This window comes from Solea solea, chromosome 13 (assembly GCF_958295425.1).
Source record: "Solea solea chromosome 13, fSolSol10.1, whole genome shotgun sequence".
Taxonomy (NCBI): Eukaryota; Metazoa; Chordata; class Actinopteri; order Pleuronectiformes; family Soleidae; genus Solea; species Solea solea.
In genome coordinates, this window is record NC_081146.1 from 10,489,379 (window position 1) to 10,513,911 (window position 24,533).

Below are 24,533 nucleotides of genomic sequence, written 5' to 3' on the forward strand. Positions count from 1 at the left end.
GTTAAAGTTCTTTATGAATGTTTTATTGCCCATTTTTTTGACTTCTCTTCAGAGAACGCGTGTCTGTGTGTGTCTGTAATTCTTTCAATAACAATAACTGTTTGGTTTATAAATTTGCTGTTGGAAATGTACAATAGTTGGCCTTGGGCTTAACATGGTGACAGTGATCATTATTCCCATAAATAATAATCTTTCTTTCAATTTTTTCTCTGTTTTTATAATTACACAATCAGTGGTTATTAAATGTTAAGTTTCTAGCGTCACCTCTGCAGCGATTCATAATAATTACTGTGTGTATCTGCGGTCTCACACTCTTTCTGTGGTCTCATTTCATTAGCATTGGTTTAATGCCTCGCTGCATCTGAAAAATGGGGACCCACGAAGGCAGTGTTCATTTTTCTTCGCCCTCATTTCAACCTCATACTGTCCGTGCTGAGCCTGTGTCTTGTTGTGGCAGCTTTCTGTTAAATGTGCTCTAAAACCCAGCAACTGTAACCTGGTTCAAGGTTTTATGTTTTATTGTTCACAGCTTCAGAAACACTGACCCTAACCCTAACCCTATATATGCACACATTTCTCATACCAAGTGAAATTTATTGTCCCCTGGTACCAAACTCACACACCAGTCTATCAGATGTTTGAAATCCAGTCACATTAAATTGTCTCAGAATTCAAAACAAAATTTAAAACTGAATATCTGATTTAGGGATTTCTCTGGGATGTATTTTTGAACACTTATTACACCAGTTGTTCAGAATTTCATGGGAAACGTCATGTCGGATTAATCTGTAAAAAACCTTTTTGCCAGTGGAAAAAGTGGGTTTCCATTGTTTTTGACCACTTAACTCTTTCATGTTAAATTATCCCACACTGTTTTATCTCCGGCTTTGAACGTAATCTCTTAAGTACGGCCTTATACAATCACTCCCATGTTGCAGATTGAATCAGTTCACTCAGTTGATACCGTTTTCTTTATTTGATTTACTTTTCCCGAGGTGCTCTCAGTGAGCCAAGGCAAAGTCGGTTTGGGTTTTCTGTGCTTTGTTTGATAGAGAACCAACACACAGTGCTACACACAGTGCTCTCAGCTGAAACTTGCTTAAACAAACAGTGTCGAGAAAAGCAAACAGACGGACAAATCAATGGGACTGCAGGAGGCATTCTTTTCAAATACAGGATTTAACACGACCACGACTAAAATTCAGAATGTACAAATGTCACAACTTTTTAGGCATAAAAAAAAATAAAATACGTGACATATTAAGCAGTTTTGTGATTAACGTGCACATTGTGAATTTTAATGGTAGCTGCTATCATTATTTAGAGATAAAATAATGAATATTCATTCATATCTCATGCCAAACATCTCCGTTTCAGTATTCGACATCACTCTGAGTTACAATCACCACTCTAAATACTGAAGTTTTCATTTCGCTATAAAAACATCTATCATTTATACCCCATTAAATCATCTGATTTGTACAAATATATATATAAAAAAATATTACACGACGGAATGAAAAATAACAAATATGCAACAGCTTATGACACAAGTAGAGTAAAATAGCATTTTTATAGTTAGTTTACTGGCAACAGGACAATGAAAAGGCGTGCTTCACTTTAGAATAACTGACTTTTCAGCAAAAGACTCTTATAGTTAAGACAAGTTCACATATTTCAACCCTGGAGGTTGTTTACTGAAAACAGTGTTCACATTAATTACTCACTTGACTGATAGTATGTGCAGAAAAAATAGTACTGCCAATGCTCTCTGTTACAGTAATACGTTAAGTAATGGTGATTTTTGTGACTTTGACATTGATTTGACCAACACATGTTAACCACTTCAAGTGGATGCTTGTGTCAGATGTCATGACATGCCATGCAGGCTCTCCTGATATATAATTTCTGTATGTCACTGTTTCTTGTAAATGTTACATATGAGTGTTAAACAATGGAAGAGATGTGAGGTTCCAGTGACCTTCTTGACTTTCAAATTCCAAAACCTAAACATGTCACGTTTGAGTCCCAAGTGCATGTTTTTGTTGCATTTTTTGCAGAAGTGGGATGAATGGACACACTAACACGATGGCTCAAGTCATGGCCTTTTAACTGCTGTGAACGTATCAGGTTAAGAACTGTACTTTGTGTCATTTTAACTTTTTTGTAAAGTAAGTATTTAGAAAGTTGATAAACGTTTATGCAGGACGGCATTTTCAAAAACTGAAAATGATCGGCCAAAATTCAATTTGACATGAGTCTCTATTTCACTGGCACGGGCAGAGAGAAGTTATTGCACGATGAAATGAGAGTCCTTCACAGCGCAATAATTGCGAGAACATACTGTTTACTCACTGAGTGAGGTCTGGAGATACAGTGCAACAACCTGACAGAATTTCAGTTATTTGTAAAGTCAAAAAAAACCCAGAATGATTGAAGTAACATCTTTATCTGTGGCGTAACAAACCCTCTCTTTGTCCGTCTCTTTGTCATTACCAAGTGCGTGGAGGTTGACGTCATCACTAGAGCGCCTCTGCGAATGCGCTTTTTAGCTTTTTGGGTACGCAGAGCCTCGAAAGATATCGAGGCAGTTCACTGTGATGAGGGCACCGGTCAGCTGCCTCCACTGTCTGGTAACGGGGTTTTTCATTTTGTCCAGAACCAGGTGCAGGTCCTGGATCAAGTCTCTGTAGCTGTCTCCATTATTCAGACTCCAGGAGTACAGGAAGTCATAGGCCGGCTTCCACATGCACTGCAACAGTACATGACATAGCCATTAGAATTTGCATGACATTCAAATTCCTTTAGTTCCTGTGCCAATGTTTGCGATTCAACTGACCTGAGCACCGATGTCTCCATTTTTCCCTCGGTGCGGTGACTCATAGCCTGCTATCTGAGCACTGGAGAGTTTTCCCATCTTCTCGGCGAGCTCCCGCCAACGAACCCCGAGCTCCACGGCGGTGGACAGGATGACGGTGTTCTGAATCAGCTGAGCTGCTACATTCACAGAGTCCATCTTAAGCAGGCCCTAAGGAGAAAAATAGATAGTAGAAGAATCAGTGGGTTGATGTTGGCTGAAGAGTGTGTGCCAGTCATTCTGAGTATCTTTGTAAGAGCTTGACTTGTTGAATGCTAAATAGATATATTCTTAAATGTCTACTGTGTAACATCCAAGAGAGTTTATTGGCAGAATATTGGTCAAAATCACTGGATTGTAAAATCCAATCTATCCAAAAATCGCATGTCGCATGCTTGACTATACACAGCCTATAAAAATGTAAATTAAAAATCAGCAAAAGCATTTTAGCCGAGTCATATTTGGTCTGTTTATTACAACAACAATTTGTTACACAATTGTAGAATGACGTCTGTGAAATGACTCAGCATAATGTGGTGTTGACGGCTTCATAGTTCATCATCGGACTAATATGGGTATCGGTAGATACTCGAGTTTGTGGCATCGGTATCGGACACAAAAAGTGGTATCATCCCCTAACTATAAGTGTATGAACACTTAGACATTTAAATTGTTTGAATTTTGAATCATTTTGAACCAACATGCGTGAATTGACTGTCTGTCTGTGTATCATTTCATATAATGAAGCAGGAGGCGACTACACAAGTGTTGGTAAAAAGGCTCCACCCATAAAGAACCAATGAAAAAGAATGGGCATACAGCAGGAAAAAGAAGGGAAAAGTTGTTTGTTGCACTCTGTAGTCTCACCTTTAGATCACTAATAATGTTTACACACCGGCCCTATATTAGCCATTACAATAAATGCAATTTCTCTACTCACCACCATGAGCTCGTGCAAAAACTTCCTCCTGCCCCGCTCAGTGTGACAGTCTTCCTTCAGCTTTTCCAGAACACAGGCCACCTTATCACCTTCGCTCTCTGGCTGCCTCCATGTGATGGCGTCCAGTGACAGGCCGCTGTAGCCCAAAGCATTAGCGAAAGCTCTCCAGCTGCTGATGTGCTCTGTGACCAGTGTCTGGATGGCAGAGTACATGTAGGTGAGCTTCTTGAAGGGCAGCGTCATGTTGTCCAAGAGGACCTCGGTGGTGATCTGAATGCCGGTGAAGTCGATCACCTGGTCTCTGGTGATGAGCTTGATGTTTTTGCAGTGAATCAACCCAGTCCTGCCTCGCAGAAATCCAATATACCACTCTTTGACTTTTGTGTTGCCCACTGACCTAACGGTCTCCCTTGAAAGGAGAGCAACAGTGTCCCCCTTGAAGTACTCCAGAAGGTAGTCTACGCGTGGCTGACGGAGAACTGATTTAAGGGCTACACCATACCACTGCAGCCTCACGGGTTTGTCTTGAAACGTAGGTAAATCTGGAACATTTTCCTCGGGAATGGGTGAGGCTCGTGGTATTTCAGGCAGTCTTTCTAGCTGCCTTGACACTCGCTTTTCTGCTCGGGTGGGTGGTGCAGGAGGGGAGGACAGCTGGAAATGTGCAGCAGTCGCACTGTTTGATTCCTTCACGTGTAGATCTAATTTAAAGGGGGACATTTCTGTATTACCAGGGCAAGATACTGCAATTGGCAGTTTTAAAACTGTCCCTATTTTGAGCTGGCTCTGCCTCACTTCTTTCAGTTTGTCCTCGGGTTTGATTTTAAACAATGAGCCTGTGACGCTAACGCTGACATGCAGGTCCCTCAGTTTGTCCGGTTTAAATCGGCGTTTTCCCCACAGCTGCAACACGAGAGGAGGCAGGTTTTTGTTGCCTCTGCATACATCTGAAAAAGGTAGCTTTGGTGGAATATCCTCATGACAGCAAACCACTATTACAACTTTGAATGATGGATGGATGAACCTGGGTCCATAAACTGCCACAGTGATTTGGCGGTCAAGGTAATCCCATACTGATGTGGCAGGTGACTGAACTGCAGAGGCTTCTGCCACTGCGATCACATAAAAATGCGTTTTCAAGTTCTGGAGCTTCATCTGCATCATGTTCTTGTAAATGTAACAGTCGTCCACTTTCTGATATGGCCCCTCTCTTTTGTTGGACACGAGTCCGGCCACAGTGGTCATCGTCTGACTCAGCGGGTCACTCTTCACCTCTCCAGACAGTTTCACCTCCAGGGAGATGCTCGCCTTTGTGTTGATGTGGCTGAGAACCACCTCGAGCAGCGGACTCATGGTCGTCGTGTAGTTGTTGTTGAGTCCAGGAGGAGGGTCTAACATTGCTTTCAGTGTCACTTCCTGGACTTCTCCAGGTGGAACATGGCCTTCTGGTATATGAATACTAACTCCTGAGTCCGGTAACTGGACCGATCCTCCCGTGTGACCGATCTTGCATATAACCTGAAAGCCAGAGGCCTGGGTCTGAGCCCATCCAGGACTGTGGCTCATCACATTTAAGTCCAGACATGAGCGGGTTAACTGCCGGTGGCTCAGCCAGGCCATCTTATAGGCCTCTCTGTCATTCTTCAGCCACTCAAAGTCTGGATTCAGCACAGGCCCGGGCATTTTGAAACTGTCCTCATGTTTCGGCTCTTTTCTCTCCAGAGCATCCAAGATGTCCGAAGCACTCCTCCATCTTCCAGATCTGTTGGTGACTTTGTGTTTGTTCTCCAAAAAGCTCCCCACATTGCCTTCATCTGAGGACGTGCTAATGGCGTCACCGTTATTTGTGTCCACGTGTTTCTTGTTGTCTTGTATTACGGCGGATGTGTTGGCAATGTGTTTGTCTGTGCTGCCGCGTACAATATCATCTAAGAAAGGGTTTGATCCGGAGAGCTTGTTCCAGAAGGGATTGTTTGTCTGCGACAGTTGAGCACTTTCTGACTGTAGTGGTGGCCACTCAGAGTTCTGTGGGACTCCTGTGAAAACGATAGTTAGGGTCTGTTAAAATGATACAATATGGTAATTTCAGATTCACAACACGACACAATTTAAATGGTACCATTGCTTGTTGAGACATTATCATCCAGGTCAATCAGTGTCCCCTCAGATTTACTCCGCATTAGACTACCAACACGACGGAAAGGCGGTTCTCTTCCAGATGCCATTTTTTCATCTGTAAACGTAAAAAAATAAAAATCAATCAATTAAATCCCTCTTTCCTCATTTTATTAGCTGCTTTAGCTAGAAATAGAATTTTTTATTATGCTTCTTATCAACTTTTTAATTGGCTCCTAGTGCACTTACCTTGTGTGCACTGCTCTATTATGATGTCTTTGTGTCATGTTTTGTTGCTATAAACAAATTGCTCCATAATGGGACTAATAAAGTTAATTGGATTTGAATAATAATCTATATTTATCAATATAACTTATCCAAAATCATTTGATAGCATATTTAAAACATGTTTATTTCTAAGTACTTTGACAGGCAAAGCAGAACAGAAGATTCAGGACACCACATGTCGATATAAAGAAAAGCAAGACAGCATCACACAAGTAACTTGGAGAGAATGAAAGGATACACATAAATAAAGCTCTAAACTAGGGATGATCAAATATGTAGTTGCGATTGTTTTTGGCTGCAACTGCTGATTCATGATATGAAAGGGAATGGTATCTTTTAACACAATTATTCTCATTTTCATTTGAATAACATATTTAAAATGATTACTCTGTGATATGTGTGCAGATCTGTGAGATCTTCAGTCAGTAGAATGAGATGTGTGTGTAGGTCAGGACAATTATTAATCTATAATTGATATTTTCACACATTTTGGCTTGAACAAATATTTTGCGCCCTGTGATTTTAAAATTGCAGCAAGCCAAATTGGGATTTTGATAAAATTTTGAGGAATTGTTCAGCCCTAAATGCGAAATAAATCCTTCTCAGATATGAATATTGGTTTATTTTCTGTAAATCAGTGTCTTTTGGGTTTGGATTTTTGGCCAAACATTACATTACATTACATTACATGTCATTTAGCAGACGGTTTTATCCAAAGCGACTTACAATAAGTACAACAAACAAATTAGAATATGTCAAATTGGACTCGCAGAGGAGCATGTTTGTCTTCCCAAGAAAATAAAAACAGGATTCACTGATTTCACTCATTCTTTGTGTAAGCACAGACATACACTTTAGAAGAAAGGCAGATGAGTTAAGTCATTGTTGTCTCGCTCAGCACAATGTGCCCCAGGGTTTCTGCAAATCCCCTCTGAGTGTGCGACAGAAAAGTGTTCCAAACACACAAGAAAGCCTGAACTCTTCAGTCTGTCACTTGTTTGTGTAAAACAGAAAAAAAAGGACTGACGCTACCATTCATGACCTGTCACAGTGAGTCAGTCAATAATAATGCGGTGTCTTCCACCACTGCACAAAAACAGGTTGGTCTTGTCAAGCCTATATGACACAGTACTCAGTTCTCCTGGCGCGTCTTGTTGTGATCAAAGTATCCACTGTCACTGTCACTGACAGTGAAACAGGTCTGTTCTGATGTAAAACACTCGTGTGTGTGTCCGGTATTAAACAAACTACTTCAAATCACAGTCGTGTGCGTATATACTTTGATTGAATCAAGAAGAAACGGGTTAGATTCAGACACTAGAGCTCCAGCTTCACTAACCACAGCTACACGACAGTGTGTGAACAGGTGTGTGTGTGTGTGTGTGTGTGTGTGTACACTGTAGTTACATATTACTAATGCGTGTCCTTTCTCTGCCAAAGTCGGGATCATAAACTATGAAACACGGCTCAAAGAAAACAAAGCGGCGACCTCACCGTCGGCATGAGATGTCTGTAGTTGTGCGCTGACGGGGGAAAATCCGTCGGTCCTCCTCAGTCTGTCATTTCCACTTTGTTCTCTGCGAAGCCTCCGCGCCTCGGGTTACAGCGCTGCGCTCTTGTTTGCGCTCAGACACGGAGCATTTTGGGACTGGAAGTTTGAAATCACGCTGGAGCCACTTCAGAGGGAGTGGCTGTCGGCGGCGGCCTCTCGTGCGCCCACACTCCAACACCCACAATGCAGCGCCGTGTTTACGCACGAGTCATGATGACAACACCTGAAACCGAGCGATACCTGTAGTTTCGACTGCACGCACCGACACGCACGACTGAACGTGCAAACACCACCACACACTGGTGAAGGCTATGTGGATACTCAGTGAGGAGACACACACGTGTAAAGTTAACAAAGAGTTTATAGTTTAAAATAAAGCATAATAATAATAATCTTACACTATTCCTCTAAAAACACATGGCTAACGCATTTACAGACAGGAAAATCACATTTGTAAATGATGATATTCAAGTTCTATTTAGCTCACTTAATCCATGAACTGAGCAGAGTGACTGTCAATGTGATCATTAACACCTGCAAAAAGTGTCAAAATGAAATAATTGTCATTTTTACCAAATAGTACAAAGGTTGCTGTGCTACACTCAACCCTTAAAATCACCATAAATACATGCACATAACTCTTTCACACACATTCTATCTCAATATGCACTTTTCAAAATATAGTTCAGTGTCACATTGTTATTGCAACACAAATGAAGAAGAACCCTTCACTGTTGTAGCCATTTCCTATGAACATAATTGAAGTTCATGTGGATTCTAATTTTGTTATGTGTTTTCATTTCACAATTAAAAACACAACAAAGAAGAATTTTGGAAGTTTGAATTTCGTAAGCTAGTGAGTCAGCTGAGCTGCACCCACAACATGGAGACCATGATTATTCTTCCAGATGAATCACTGGTGGGGACCAAATACATTCATGTCTGTGTCATTGGTTGTCTTCCTCAAACCTCTCTGCTTTTAGTCACACGTTTGGCCAAATATATTAACCCAGATTCAGCTTCCACAGTCAAAGTGTGTATTTGTATTTGAGTAACTCAGATATTACAAAAGTGTTGTGAGGATTTCTCCCTCCTTCTTTCCTTGTCATTCAGTTGATACTTGGAAATTGTGTTTTATTGATTTCACTGTGTGCCGTGATCACCGCGTCTTTGTGTTAAAGGGACCGAGGTTGACAGCTCTTAATCTCATCAAGGTCAAATGTCTTCTTATCTCACAGGACAGGTTATATACACATTTGTGATGAGGCCCTGAATAGATCACTAACTGAAACTGTTAAACATCATATTTGATGTTTCAAGAAAACAGTAAAGCTCTTGTTTGTGTTTGGCTACTTGCAGCTTAACCTTTAAGTACAACAGTTAAGTGCATAACTTTAAATAAACATATTATATACCCATGTTATCGTCGGGCTATCTTTGCTGATATGAAACCTGCCCGTGGAGCTGTTGTTTAGGAATGGAGCGCTGCTTTTCAAAGGCAGTTCAAGGGATGCAGCCAAGAACTCATGCAGTAAATACAATTCAATCTTTATTGCAGACTCACAGGAGGTCCATAGATAAAATTCAATTTATTAAGAATACAATCGGTGGCTGTAGTAGTTTGGACTTTAGTATGCCTTGTTGCACACAACTTAATTTCCTACTCCTGCTTGCACATTATCCTACACTGTGCATACTTAAACTGTTAAATATCAAGAAGACATAACCTGCATCATGTCTTCTTCACACTCCACCATTTACAGTAATGGAATTATCAGCACAGTCAGTGTGTGACAGTGTGAGCATAGTCTGCTATAACAATTACTCGATTAATCGGTTACAAAATTAATCGTCAACTATTTTGATAACTGATTAACCGGGCTGAAACTTTTTTAATTTTTAAAACAAGATTTCTGATTCTTTCAGCTTCTTAAATGTGAATATATTCTTCATCAAAAGAACAACACATTCGAGAAAGTCATCATTTCCAGGTTTGACGAACACTGAGTGACATTTTTGGAGGATGTAGATAAGGCTGATACATTTCAGCCTTAAGTATGAATGAAACCTTTATACAAACTAAAGCGTGTATATACAGTAGCTTATTACTTAATTTAATAGGACATAAAATACATTCATGTGCCTGAATTTACTCCAGTCTGAATGAGGTTTGACCTATAACTACATAACTTTATATCTACTGAGTCTTTTTCCAAAGTGGATTAGGCAAGAAAATATTAAATGACTGTTGTTTTAAGCCATTTAGTGGGATTTGTTGACAATCCTTTAACACACTAAGTTTTTTAATCATTCAGGTTAAACATGAATGTTTACATTTACAGTTTTGTGCCGCTTGGTGGAGCTGTTTCTCCACATTTCAGTGAAGGCAGGCACTCAGGGTTCTTCAGTCTTTACCCAGAGAGAGGTTAGAGTTGTGCATTGTTCACCAATCCAGCAAGTAAGCAGCAGCCACAGCGAGAAAAACTACTAAAGTTCTGTGTAAAACATGGTGAAATACATTATGTAATTTATTATGTTATTTTTTCAGTGATATCTTTTAACATAAATGACTATAACTCAGCAGCAGTGACGATTTCTAACGGGCAAACAGGGGAAATACTATTGAAGGTGTAAAATGTCTGTAATTCAGTTGTGGTTGTGCAGAAAACTAAATACTTTCATTATTAATTCAGATTCTAAAATTCTTGATTTATTATAAACTAACCTTTAACAGGCCACTCTAATCTAAAGTCATTTAATATCCCTCTTTTTCAAAGATCAATGTTTGGTCTGATAAATTTGAAAAACAATGTTACACTGTTCAACTTGTCACTGTAAATTTACATCAAAGTTTTACAGTGTGATAACAAATTTTACATTTTTGCTTGAAATTTGAAGATATTTTGAAGATTAAATGAAAGTAAAGTAAATAATCAACAGCTGAATTGATGAATTGAATCAGCTAATGCAGCTGTAATTCTTATATTTGATGTCACAAATCCTCTATTGCTGTATGATATTGTATAAGCGACATTTCTTCTTTGCTTTAGCCTTACCTGCCGTCACAAATCTTCATCTCATATGGGCATGTCTGCCATTTTGTGCTTTCTTCTTTTGAAGAAACTTCTGGAGTTGTAGAGGAACCGCGGACACATCACATGTTTTCAAGTCTCTTGAGTTTCAACAGGCTGAAAGGATTTGATTTACACCGATTTCATGTGTGAAAAAACACATTTAGTCTCCTTTTTCATTCTGGACACTCCCTCAGAAGTTGGTTTTCTGGGCCGAAAAAAAAAATTGTTCATTTTGATTCTGTTGTGGCTTCAAACGTATTGATTTTGAAGACATTGATGTAATGAAGTCATTAAACTGAGGTTATAACTCCAGCAAACCCACAGAGCTTTCCACTCCGAGGTTGAATCTGTGCGTATTCCACTCAGTTAAACGTGTGAAACACCACCTGTGACATAAATGAATTTAAATTGCTGAAAGCCTTGTGTACAGGCACCCTGTCAGTGTTCCAGCAATTACTGTTAATTATTTTGCCTAAACTCTGAACCTTGTCAAATTGCCTTCAGCCGTTGATTGGTTAGTTTGATGACAATGACAATGTGTGGTTGGACTTTTTAACCACAAAATTGGCCACAGATGCATCATCAGTGAGACGTGTCAGCACAACACTATGATTTGCCGCTTGATCCAGAGAATCCAATATGTCACCTCGGAGTCACTGATGCATCCAGATCCAGCAGAGAAGGACATTGTTTGTCTCTGTTGTTTTTCCCGACGTGACTGCGCTGCAGCTGCAAACTCACCGTGAACTGACCACAGCCGTTAGTGTGGCCTCCATCCACTCCACACTGTTGGCAGTTCATCCTCTTAATTCATCTCTCTGATCCAGATCATTTATGGACCTCTCATAATGTTGAGACAGGCACCAAGGATGGTTGCACTTAAAAGTTCTCTGAGGCAAAACTCATTGAGAGAGATTTTTATTTCTTATTTCAGTTCTGAATAAGTGACACAAAGTAATCCCTGCACTATTAGTTAATGCTGAGGTTTTAAATATGCTGTTCATTGTAAAGCAGTAGATGGCGCTATAAAGCTGCGTTTACAAAGCAAAAGTAGAGCAGCAGAAAGTTTGAAAGGTTCTGATTTTACTTTCCTTCCTAATAGAAGCTCATGAAACAAACACTACGTAATTTCACATGGAGTGTGTAAAATAAATTTAAATGGCCACATCTTCAAATATTTTCAGATTCCCATATGTTGGACATTGTTGGAAAGCTTAGAAACCACACTTTCAGGAATCTGTAAATACCTCAAAATGCCCCTTGGGGTCTTGTTCCTGTTTTTTTTTTTTTTTTTGTTTTTTTTCCATGGCTGAGAACAAATGTAAAATCATGTGAACTGAGATTATCATTTTCTACCACGCAGTTGAAATGATATGCAGCCACCACCATCCATGACTGTGACTATGTGACTGCATATCAACTTAATGTGTGGAGAAAAAAAACCTCAAACTGTGAGTTTAGAAGAAAATGCGGATTTGAATAAAAGGGGAAAAGCCAGAAATTTAAAATAAAGAACATCCTTGCTTACACGAATTATACAAAATGTGAGTAGCCATATAAGAGGATATGTGGTTTACTTTTAAAAATTATAATTGTGAATTTTCCTGAAGTCAAATTGAGCCTGTTACCTCGCTACAAAATATTTTAGTTGGTTCTTTCTTTTTTTTTAATCATTCTGTACTTATCTTTTTTTTCTTAATACACTTGAAACATTACAGACTGTTGAGGATGATATTAATATATAGTGGTTAAAAAATGAACAGCAAACTCTCTGCGCATTTTTAGCAACACAATCACGTTGGTGTTGAAGTATGACGAATGACTGAAAGTTCGATTAAAACAAAACTAATAATTTAAGATTATATATAAAAGTCTGTGTATATAATAAAATAGAAAGCATGATAATATAAACACCATGTGCTGCTCTCCAAACCGATTGACAGGAATCCAACCGCAGAATAATTGTTAGAATTAATAATGACAAAAAAGTTAATAATAGTAATTAAATCTTTGTGGACTTCGATCCTCTGGGAATTTTAAAGTTTTATTTCTCACGCACAATAAAAAAAAAATAATAATAAACGAACGGGATATAACCAGAATATAAATTTCCCTGGCATTTTCATTTTTTTCAAACAGATGTTCAGTTTATTTGCTTTTTTGCCAGCCAGATTAATTTGGATGTTTTAAATAATCCAGTGTAAATGCACTTGTATGTGTGTGTGCGAGTGTGTGTGTGAGGCCTTCATGTTTTTGGAGGCCGTTTTTTTCCACCTCCGCCTGAGGAACCTGTAAAAAAAGCACCAGCTGTTGACGGAGATCATCAAACTCATCACCTATTTGCTATTTATAGTATTTATAGTACTCATTGTCGCACATTCTAAAATAAAACATCACAGATTAACAGTGAATTGAAAGCTCTCCCCGGTTATAGATGGAATAAATGGCATCGACTCAACAATCAAATAAACTGAGTCGATCAACTGCTGCTGAATTCATACTGACTTTATTGAGTGGCTTCCATAAAAAGCCATTCTCGCAGGGGGGGGGGAAATATCATTGTAAAATTAAAATCACTTTACAACATGCTTACTTAAATTAAATGAGCGGGTAAACAGTAAATGATTTCCAAAACCTTACAAATAAATTCAAAGTGCGCCTAATGATAGACCCCTAAATACAAGAAAAACTCGTGGTTAAATAGAACTCCCCCACAATACATTTCATATCATGTCAAAGAAAAAAATCCAAGTACATTTCCGTATATTTTCAAATATTTACTAGAGTCCATATACAACTAGAAATACCTATACAAAATCGTCTCCTGGACAAATACATTACTCACCTTTACATTGGGCTGTAATTACTCTAACCTACATATCTCATTCTATACAACACATTTTGCAGCGAAGTAAAGAGTAAGTAACTGGCCTATACTTACAAACTTACAGCACGTACAGTTCACTGTGTGTGTGTGTGTGTGTGTGTGTGTGTGGGCTGTGGGGATGATCGACCTGTAACTGCTCCTGCGTTATCTAACGGTCCCTGCAGGGATCCCACGGATGACAATGAAAAACCATCACGTGCCCACATCTTCTTGTTCCCACACCGAGCAGAGCGTCCGCGGGGACTAAAAACTGTTTCTCCTGCCTGATAATAAAGTGCCAGCGTTTGGTTTGGAACAATATGAATGACAGCGGTAACACAACTCTGCAGGTCTGGATTTTTCACAACAGTCAGGGTGTGTATTTGTGTGTTTGTGTGTGATCTGTTGCGTGTCACGCGTGTACCTTTTTATGTTATAAAGTGATGTGTAAACTCATGGATGAGGCTGCAGAAAGTGTGCCCACAATAACTTTGATTATACACTGTCACACCGCAGATCATTTTTAGATACGGTTGTTGTTTTTTTTGTATGTATGATGGTACAGCTATGGAATTATGCAGTTAGTCTTAAACACTTGGAAAAAGTCAAAGAAAAACGCCGAGGCCTATTTTTTGTCCTCGCTCATTACATGACAACAGTCAGGATGAAGTATTGCGCATACACCAAAGTATGTCCACGTTCATCAGTTTCCACCTCGACACTCGCGATTTGTTTTTTGTTGTATTTTTTTGTTTCACTGAGGACAGTTTTTTTTTAGAGGCCGTTCATGCCCACTCGCTGCGTTGACTCGGGTGGGTGCAACAGGTCGGGGGAATGGCACGGGGGGCTTCCCGGTGCGCTGTGCTCGCTGTCGGTGTCACTCCCCCTCTTCCCTCCGCTGCCCCCAGAGCCAGAGCCGGCTGATCCCCCGGCGCTGTGAGTTTTTACATGTTTACTCAGGTGATCGCTCCGCATAAATCTCTTGTTGCACACCGGGCAGGCGAATCGTTTCTCGCCGGTGTGCGTGCGTAAGTGTCGCTGGAGCTCGTCGGAGCGAGTGAATCTCTTGCCGCAAAAGAGCCAGTTGCACACAAACGGCCTCTCGCCGGTGTGCCACCTCAAATGCGCCTTTAGGTGCGACGTTTTCCCGTAAACCTTCCCACAGCCGGGGATGTGACAGCTGTGGAGACCCTTTCTCCGGAGGCTGGCGCCCGCCGGTCCCAGTCTCTCCGCCTCCTGGCAGTTTGGACAGTCGCAGGTGGCTCTGCCCGAGTACCGGCGGGCAGATGACCGCGGAGACCCCGCTAAAGACGCAGGTGGACCCCCGGAGAGCATAGTCCCCCCTGCACCGGCTAATGGAGAGGGGGCTGTGTCCGGATAAGAGGATAACACCGGCTTGAAACCGTCCATCAGGTGCTGGCCGGTTGTCAACAGGTGTGGAGAGGGACTCGTACTGAAAGCAGAGTGACTTAAACTGGAGTAATCAGAATTATATCCGCCCAGAGGTGAGTGCAAAGAAGTTTGGAGTCCACCGGAGTGTAAGGAGGTCTGTAGTGCTGCTCCATTTGGGTTTTGAACATCAATCCATCCCGCTCCCACGTCCCACCACGCAGAGGCTCCGGTGGTCCCGACGTCACCCGTGGGGATGCCAGGATGGGACGATTTGAACCAGGACTCGTACGGGTGCGCAACGCTCATCCTCGGGTAGATGCCCTGCAGACTGTCCACGGAGGTGTGCACCTTTGAGATGAAGACCGGCTGGTGGCTGGCCTCTTGAGAGCTGCTCGAAACTGACGCTTGGAAAACAGAATAGTCGTTTCCAAAGTGTGAACTGGAGTTGGTGCCAGACGTGAGGGAAAAAGCACTGGATCCGTTGGAGGTGTTCGTGCCGAAAGAGTCCGAGATGCCGGCTCCGTTACGGGACACCCCGTAACCGGACAGACCAGATCCGAGGCTGCAGCTGCTCGCGGCGGCTCTTTTCCACGGGTGGAAGCCTTTTCCAAAGGACGCGGAGTTATCCGAAATAGCGGAGGGCGAAGGGCTCGGACTCCCTATTTTGTTGCATGTTGCAGCTAACATGGCTAAAGGAGTCGATCCTAACCTCGGCTCCTCCTGGAAAGAGAAAGAAAATCAGTTCAGTGACAGTTCAGTCGAGCAAGTTGAGCGGGTTTATTATACCGGCATTTGAACGCAGCATTTCAGCTTCAGATATTTAACTTGAGAGTTTAACTGATTCATTTTTTTTTTTAAAACAAAACAAAACCAGAGTGTGTAAAAGATTATCATCACATCCTACCTGGACGAACAGAAAGCGGACAAGTGAAAACGCAACACACGGCGCTTACAAACGCATGCCAGACAAGACACGGAGGGAAACATGCGTGTTTTGAGCCGCGGTACAGAAACTTCTACACACACACACAGCCTCACTCTTCTCATACACGACCCGCTTGCTGGAAAAATAAGCAACGCACTGGCTTTGCTGCTACTTTGCGCCCGGCTGCAACTCGAATCCCCCCTCCATCCAACCGGACAATGACAAGAACTAATTAAAGCCCGTAAGAAAGTCCTTTAGACTCACCCCTAGAAGTGAAGTTGCCATCACACAAAAACACTGCCCTCCTCAGAGGATCTTTTTATATTTATGAATCAGAGCACTGTTTTTTTAGAGGTGTGCAATACAATGATGCGTTCCGCCCATTCTTCCACAATTGTAGGCTCCTCTCCGGCTTTGAAGTGCCGCTGTGACACGGGCGACCAATCAGCGGCTGGGTCCCGTCGCACTGCCACATACTACCGTGAGGTCATCAATAGAGCGTCTCAGACAGCTCTCCACCCTCATCCACCCTCCTCCGCCGCCCCCTCCATCATAAAAGACAGCGGAAGGAAGGTAAAGTTAAATGAGAGTGAATTAGGAAGGAGGAATTAAGGGGCCACTTACTGAATCTGATTTTTTTTTTTTTTTTACAGAACATCACATTTCATAAATTTAAATTAGGGAAAATAAAGGATGATGATGATGATGATGATGTGTGTCTGCGGTGATGTTACAAAGAAGATAAACTGGACTGTCTCTGCTCATCACCTACACTTTACAGTGTTAAAGTAACATCAGGCAAAAAGAAAATCTGTGTGTTAATCTGTGTTATACTTTAACACCAATGGAGTCCAAATCCACACTGTCCTGTTTTTGTTAGTGTTACAGTTAAATGTAACATTATTCAAACGTATGTTTTCGTTCCTAATTGAATTTGACGTCAAAGTGACCTTTAAAGTCACATTTCCATTGTATTTAAACACCACTACTTAATATTAAACTGAACTTTTATTTCCCACGAAATATAAAGTGAGCGAAGCACAAGTGGCTCCTCCTCGTCTTTTGCATGTGTGTGTGTGTGTGTGTGTGTGTTAGTGCAGCACAGGCCTGTTTTACATTTAGTTACTTTCTCGGTGTGTTTTATTTTACGAGATTTCGTTTTTTCCCCTCCACATTTAAAAAAAAAATGTCCTAAACAATTCTGCTGCTTCTCCTCTTAAACCTCTTAAATAGAGTTAATATACACAAACTATTACGCATCATATAAAGGCTGCATTGTTCTGTTCCGCTCATGGGCCGATATTATACACAGTGTCGAACTTTCACTTACTGTAATTGTGTTCAATTATCTTGACAGCTTTGATTAAAAACTGTGGCTGGCGCATTCCAGAGGAGGATTATTCCTTTTTATTATGCGCTGTATTAGTCTGAAGCAGCGGATGATGAAGAGGAGGAAGAGGATAAAGGCCAGTGTGTGCCACTTGACCTTTATAAGAGAGCTGGGTGGAGGGGAGAAGCAAACATCTGCGTCAAAATTACAAAATTCAAAAATGTAAATTTTTATTTTAGCTTTTATTGGCAATATAGATAATGTTGGTGCCCCTATAAGAGAACTTATTTATTAAAGTAAGTGATTGGACTCGGTGTCAGTGTGAAAATAAAAAGATAAGCTGGTTATATTGAATCGGTTCATCACTTTGCCCACACTGACATTTGTTAAATCCATCGAGGAAACTCCTGTTACATAATAAGAACTTGTGCGTAAAACGCGCGTTGAACCCTGGGACACTCATGGCGCCATTAGCATGCAGTGTGCACTGGAAGCATAAATTTCATTTGAATTTCAAATTTAATAACGCGGGAGGTTTTTAATCATCCCCCAGTTTTATTTGTTTGATATTAACATGCTTATTGACCGGGTCTGTTGACCAGCTTGGTCATTACAGGACATGGAAAAGTTAATTAAAACGACCAGGGATTATTCATCACATCATCTGCCTAACCCATGTCGCTTCCTTTATTACACAGCGTGATCGATGGACTCTCTGATTAATTCTTGTGTTTCTAGGATTGGACAACAGCTTTTTGGATTAATTTACACTGGTTTACCTTCAGCTGAAAGGAATGAAGTGGGGGAAAAAATTAAATGGACACAACAAAAATGATGTTGCACGCACAAACTCTGAATCAGATGCTGCAGGTATTTATTATATACAGTATATGTTTTTACAAATAAGACAATTTTAATAACACATTTTACACGTTGCTACTAAACAGGCAGTGTAATGTTTTTAAACTAATTATTTCACACTGAGCCACAGACTTTGGATCATTTGTAAACACACACACACACACACTTGGCTTATCGACACTGCAGATAAGAAATAAACTATATTGATCTGTTTGTCCCTCATTCATTATTTTATTTCCGTCAAACTGACCAGTCCAAAATCACACACACACGCACACGCGCACATTAAATAAAAAGCTGCTCGCGGTCCTCGTGTATCGGGGGCGAATGAAATGTGACAAAGTGAAAGGTGAGAATAAAAACCTACGTACCGTGCTACTCGGCTCCGCGGTGCATTGATTGACTCTCGACGTTTGCTCTCAGCTGCAGAATAAAACACACGCACACACACACACATCTCCTGTAGCCGCTGTGACTGTGGAAATAAAAGCACACTGCACCTGCACGTGGATCATCCTGTTTTAAATACACACGAGTATCACCCTCCAACTGAATATTATTATAGCAAATAATTTGACTTCATATCTAACACAAGTGAGCTTCCCTCCTCGATGTCATTCATTTGGAGACATTTGATTTTGGAGAGCTGTGTGTGTGTGTGTGTGTGTGTATACACATATATATGCGCTGCAGCTGCAGGGGACACGTTTGCCTCTGGTGACAAATTACCAAGTGATCATACCAGCAAGACTCATGTCAGAGGTCAGCGTGATAACTCCCTGCGACAGGACTCCGACAACTTGCTGCTGGAGCTTCAACATCTAATTTTATCCACTTTATTTACACAGCAATGAAATGCTGTGTTCTGTTGCCTGTTGCGTGCTTTTTTTTGTTTTGTTAATTTTTTTTTTGGTGTTTTTGTTTTGTTTGCGCCTATGGAGGGTCGTTGTGAGTTCACACGCAGCAGTGCACAGGTTGTTCCTATCGCGCGCGGCTGTAACTGTAAGCCGCATTGAACAGATGTCCCCATTGAGCGCTTTCTTCTCCTACGCACATGGGCTATATTACCATCATGAAATCAAACTCAAAACCTGTCCCTTTCGCCACCATAATGACCGTGTTATTCTGGGCCGCTGAGCACGAACAAAGTGTGTTCAATATTGCGTGCTCCAGAATCACTCAGAGAACCGGGTGGAAAAGGAGTCAAGCCAAAGATGCAAGGAGTGCACGAGTTTTACAAAGCAACTCCATATTCCTAGGAAGGCCTGTATCAAAGATTACTCCTATTACTGCAGAGAGGGAAGGTATAGGTCACTTGTGGATTTCCAAGGAAAGCTGTGATTCAGGCAGCTCTACCCTCTCAGATTAACCCTAAAACTAGTGGCTGCATTATTTAAATGGGTATGATTTCTCTACTGAATACAATCAGATTTTCCTGGTGATAGATACATAGAGAGATAGAGTAACTACATGTCTCAGCAGACACTGTGTAACTGTGTGCAGTACACAGAGCAGAGAGCAGAGAGCAAGAGAGCAGACTCTGTTTGGTTGTTGTTTTCTCTATTCACCAGGAGGTTGGAAGGAGCAGATGTCCGTCTGCACTGTGAGCTGCCAAGTGGGTCCGGAGCGGGGCAGCCACAGACACAAGGGCCCAAATGGTGTGACAAAAGATGTGCAGGAAGCCCCTCTCCGCCTGGGTGAGCCACAGAGAGAGAAACACGCACACACACTCACACAGACAGAGCGAGGGAGTGAGTCTCCTCTTCTCTGCCAGCCTGCAGGGACACTGTCAACACGAGCCAGGGTGGAGGCAGCACAGCCATGTGTTACCGGCTGAGATCCATGCTACACCAACACTCGTATCCACCACACAAACATAAATACACATTCATATGCAGGAATGTGTACATAAAGGACCGTCCCCACCCTCCCTCATCTATCTAGCTATCTAAATGTCTGTCTATTTCTCTTTCTCTCTCTGTATTTCGTTTGACTCGGAGACATGGTGTCATTATTCCCCCCCCCCCCCCCCCCCCCCCCCTATGCCCATGAGGTCATGAAAAGTGGGAGAAGAGGCCCTGAAAGTGGCCCAAGCACAGGTGTGCAGCATGGCCCGTATTGAAGGGGTGCACTGAACCATAAACAATGATATAAATGTCTGGCAAATAAAATGGCTAGTTAACAATCTTTTGACTGCTCTAACCTCTGAGCTTTTGTCGGGTATCGATCAGCCAGCTGTTCCTTGCTTTGTCTGGCAGGAGCTTCTGGTTCCTCCTGGGATGAATGGAGAGAGAAAGAGAGGGAGAGAAACACACTTTGTCTTTCATGTTGTGCCTGTTTGCAGCAAAAAAAAAAAAAGAAATCAAAACAAGAAGCACTTGATCACGGAATTGATTTGAGTATGTATCACATAAAACCGTACAGGCTGTTTAAAAAGTCGTTTTGCTGCAACATTGATTGCTGCGTTCTTTGTTCACACTTCCCCATGTTGCTGGTTTGCATGGAAACGTTGTAAATGGTCGTGTGCACGGGCATAATTTGTCTCCCTGTATTAAGATAATTGTATGTTAAATAACGAACATCATCAGAATTGCAGAGGCTCTTGTCACGCAGATATGTCAGGGCAGAGTGCTAATGATCCACCTCAGCACCTGTCAGTCAGCGCAGTCTCAGACAGTCTCTGGCCACGACTTTATATCTCAGATTGTGCTGTAGCTCTCTCAGTGTGGCCCTGCAATCTGTCTGGGCTGTTTGCTCTTCTTCCACCGAAAAGGCAGCGTCTATTATGAAAATAAAATGAGTTAAACCATTTATTTGGGAATGTGCTGGACGGTGTTGTTGGATGTTGTGGCCTGTTTTTCTCCCAGGCCACTTGTTTGCTTGGCTGAAGTGACAGATAACAGTGTTTCAAGCGCAGGCTGTTTATGATAAACAGAGATAACAGTGTATTCCGCTGCCATTTGGCTTGACTGCTACATCTGTGGGCCATGAGGTCTTCTTATTGACTTTCACCGAGGCCAACATTGCACTTTGTCAGTAAGAGCGGCAGTCTAAGAGACAGGCGGGCAAGGCAGTCATACAAAGTGAAGTACTTAGGATTAGCGGTGGCTCTTCAAGTTTCAGTAATTATCCTCCTGGAGGCATTCTTGCTGTGTTGGATAATAATGGAAGTCTGGGTGTACGCCTGTCACCTCTCAAGTGTGGGTGGAGGAAGGCGACGAGAGGCGCAGGACAGAGAAATGTTTGCTTTTCTGTTATGTCATCCGAGGAGCAACAAGAGGAAAGCAAACTTGTATTGTTCCCCCGAAGCTGCACAACAACTCCGATTTAACACATGACCCACGACGTGGGATCTTTTCCGCTGCAGACGTGATAATGAAACGCCGAGGTGATACCGCGCTTCGAGACCATGCCTAATTACCAAAAGTCAGGAACATGTTATTTGATAAGTGAATCCGTTAACGCACAGTTGCATCATTTATTGAGAGTGATTGGCATTGATTACATTTGCAAGCTGCTCAAGTATGCAATCATTTTTCTCTGCCATGATTCTCTTTGCACACGAAGAATAACTTTGTATTTTTTCGCTCCCTGCCTCCCCTCCCTCCCCCACACACATTCTGATGTTGTGCCGCCGTTTATCTAACACATTATCATTAAAGTTGCATTCAAGTGCATGTTGGAATAATAGAAAGATCCTTCCATCCAGCAGAGAAAACACAATGCTTTAATTAAGAGTCAGTCCGATTTCCCAGAGGGGAGATTGTCTTCTTCCATTAACTTAGTTTATCATACAATAAAGAGGTTGCCTTGTCCTTCCCTACCCAGACAATTGGTTTTAATCAGCCAGCAGGCCTTTCATGGCTGATAATTTATGCTAAATTGACAAGGGTGGAGGATATCACAGAAAATCATTATGACAGGGCTCAGGTCACTGCCTGTCACCGGCTTGTTTTGTCCTGTCCATTGAGCTCACGGACGACAAGGAAATTCAAAAATGGCGCACACCCTCAAAAAAAAAGAAAGAATGTGATGGAAATATTAGCTCCAGAGACCGCTCACCTTATCACATATGCAAGTTAAAGTTGTTGTGGTACTTTGCTGGAGTTGTGGTACAGCACACAAACCACAAGTTACGACTAAGATGTACACACCGTTTCTATTTTTAACCCTTAGTGCTCACCTGCGGCACGGATCTGTGCCGCAGGTGCACCCATGGTAATTTGCCATGGGAATAATATACAACTCCTTATATGGACTTCCTGGGGCTGTGTGTTGATAAGTCACATATTCAGGCTTTAAAAAAATGCTGTTTTTCTTCCCATCTCCTTATGTGTTATTGAGTGAACGTTATGATTCATTTTAGATCACATTTTTAGTATTGATATTAAGTAGCAATAATTGTGCGGAAGCCGTTTTTCTTTCGTTTTTGTTCATAAAAACGAGCCAAGAGAGCTTTGAACTGTGACGTATTCATTTATTATTTTAATCCGATTTCAAACATTTTGAGTAGTTTTTGCTCAGGTGTGTTTATATGGTTGGTGAAAATTAAATAACATTTTTCATTGTGTTGTGTTTCATTGGTTGTGTGGAAAGAAAAAAAAGGATATCAGACACTCAAACCCAAAGAATGAGCAGATTATTTCAACAAAATACAATCATCTTATGTATAAAATTTAAATTAAATATAAATGAACTGTGGTTTGAATAAGCAGTCACAGTAATAATTGCAGTAAGCTGAGTCCAAACAACAAAGAAAAATCTGTGTTTACTTTAGCGTTTAAGTGCAGACTGTGCAAGTGAGACGGTACAAATTGTGATTTGAAGTAAGGAGGGGGTGGCGAGGGGAGGAGGGGGAGGGGGAGCAGGATGAGCATGACGAGGAAGCCGGGACATTCTTCTCGCCTTGCAATTTAATCACTGTATACCCAGGGAAGTATTGACAGTTGTCCTGTGGAAGCTATTAAAGTTGCTGTCCAAGGTTAAATGAAATTGCAGTTTATCAAGGCAGCACTGGGAAAATAAGGGAATCTGCTCATGGCTGTTGATTAATGTGGAGCGTGATCAACACAAGGGGTTCATTAAGCTATACATCACCAGGGTAATTTAACATGTCATCGCGCCTACTGTTGCTCCCCTGTACACGTTGTGTGCATTGTGCATGTTTGCTGTGAGCGTGTGTGTGTCTGAGCACAGATTGTGGGATGTATTTGTGCCTGTATGTCTTTTGGTTCCACATGATCAAACTATATTTAAAAAAAAACTCAATTATCAATCAAAATAAATTATCACTACATACTACGTCCAAAAACATTACATGTATCCCTTCGTGTTGTAGTAGTGCCACCATACAAACGTGATCTATTTTAATTCATGTTTATTCAGTGCAGCAGCCGCCTGCTTATGTTTCTTGCAGAATCAGGAGAATTCCTGTCACATTTGACAAGGCACTGTTGTGTGGTGTTTTTTTTTTTTTCCATCTTGATCATCATCTCGTGTTATTCTGTTATCAGCAAAGTGTTCACCTCATCAAATCCCTGCTTTGATCCCTTGTAGTTGAACAGCAGCTGAGGAGCATACATAGAGGTATGCTAATCAGGCCTGGGACTTGGAGCTGTGTTTTCCTTTTTTTTTTTTCCTCTCCTTCTTCTTCTTCTTCTTTTTTTTTTTTTGCCTGGTGGATTTGTTTACTGGTGGATAATTGATGGTGCTTGAGGGACAGGCGTGAGTCGGACATGAATCACGGGCGACATGGCTCATGATAAGGAGCTGAAAGTCGCCTGTAATTAAGCCGGGCACTAGAGACCAATTGTTTGCAGAATGATTTGGTTGGGGCTAATTGACACTAATTGTTTAATCAGATTTTCTTCCCTTCCATACTACAAGCAAGTGTGTTCTCTCAGCACTTCATCCAACAATGCCGAGAAAGAAGGGGGACACCTCAGTGTGAGGGCGTTGGGGCTGAGGACGCTTGTAAAATCTGTCAACTTGTATCAAATGAAATGTCATATTTAGACACATACACACATGCATGTTATCCACTCCTTTATGTATGTCTTTGATTAGGAATATATTAAGCAAATAAGAACTATAGTTTTTTGACTTGACTGGTGACCGAAAGTACCTTTGCATGAGGAGCAGTTGATTGATCCTGTGCGCTCAGTTTCCAGGTACTGTTCTATAGCCGCCCGTAGTGTTGATGAGCTGTTGAGCAGAGCAGATTTATGACATTTGGAGAAGGCTCATAAATTAGTGCAGTAATACCCACAGTCCTCCCACACTTGACGACAAGAACTGTCTTGTTTAGTGTACGATGATTTTGCACTACCACGC

General features: G+C 41.4%; 2 protein-coding genes across 3 annotated transcripts; both read right to left on the minus strand.

Moving 5' to 3' along the window:
- Positions 1–953: 953 nt before the first annotated feature.
- On the minus strand, positions 954–7,854 carry macc1 (MET transcriptional regulator MACC1). Its single transcript, XM_058648453.1, has 5 exons — positions 7,695–7,854; positions 5,917–6,030; positions 3,798–5,833; positions 2,840–3,028; positions 954–2,752 (listed from the first exon to the last, which is right to left on the minus strand). The coding sequence occupies exons 2-5, from the start codon at positions 6,020–6,022 to the stop codon at positions 2,549–2,551; spliced, it is 2,535 nt and encodes an 844-aa protein (XP_058504436.1). The 5' UTR covers positions 6,023–6,030; positions 7,695–7,854; the 3' UTR covers positions 954–2,548.
- Positions 7,855–13,316: 5,462 nt separating this feature from the next.
- Positions 13,317–16,602, minus strand: sp8b (sp8 transcription factor b). 2 transcript variants are annotated; one of them, XM_058647595.1, is made up of 2 exons: positions 16,274–16,602; positions 13,317–15,804 (listed from the first exon to the last, which is right to left on the minus strand). In XM_058647595.1, the coding sequence occupies exons 1-2, from the start codon at positions 16,292–16,294 to the stop codon at positions 14,467–14,469; spliced, it is 1,359 nt and encodes a 452-aa protein (XP_058503578.1). In that variant the 5' UTR covers positions 16,295–16,602; the 3' UTR covers positions 13,317–14,466. The 2 variants fall into 2 exon arrangements, with proteins under 2 accessions (XP_058503578.1, XP_058503580.1); XM_058647597.1 differs by lacking the exon at positions 16,274–16,602 and adding an exon at positions 15,989–16,267.
- Positions 16,603–24,533: the final 7,931 nt, after the last annotated feature.

Bases quoted from the DNA above. Each gene is read 5' to 3' on its own strand.
- macc1 (XM_058648453.1), bottom strand. From the start codon at position 6,022: ATGGCATCTGGAAGAGAACCGCCTTTCCGTCGTGTTGGTAGTCTAATG. The intron at 3,029-3,797 runs GTGAGTAGAGAA...TTTTCTCCTTAG, and splicing joins TTTTGCACGAGCTCATGGTG to GGCCTGCTTAAGATGGACTC. The intron at 2,753-2,839 runs GTCAGTTGAATC...GTACTGTTGCAG, and splicing joins ATGGAGACATCGGTGCTCAG to TGCATGTGGAAGCCGGCCTA.
- sp8b (XM_058647595.1), bottom strand. From the start codon at position 16,294: ATGGCAACTTCACTTCTAGGG. The intron at 15,805-16,273 runs GTGAGTCTAAAG...TTCTCTTTCCAG, and splicing joins TGGCAACTTCACTTCTAGGG to GAGGAGCCGAGGTTAGGATC.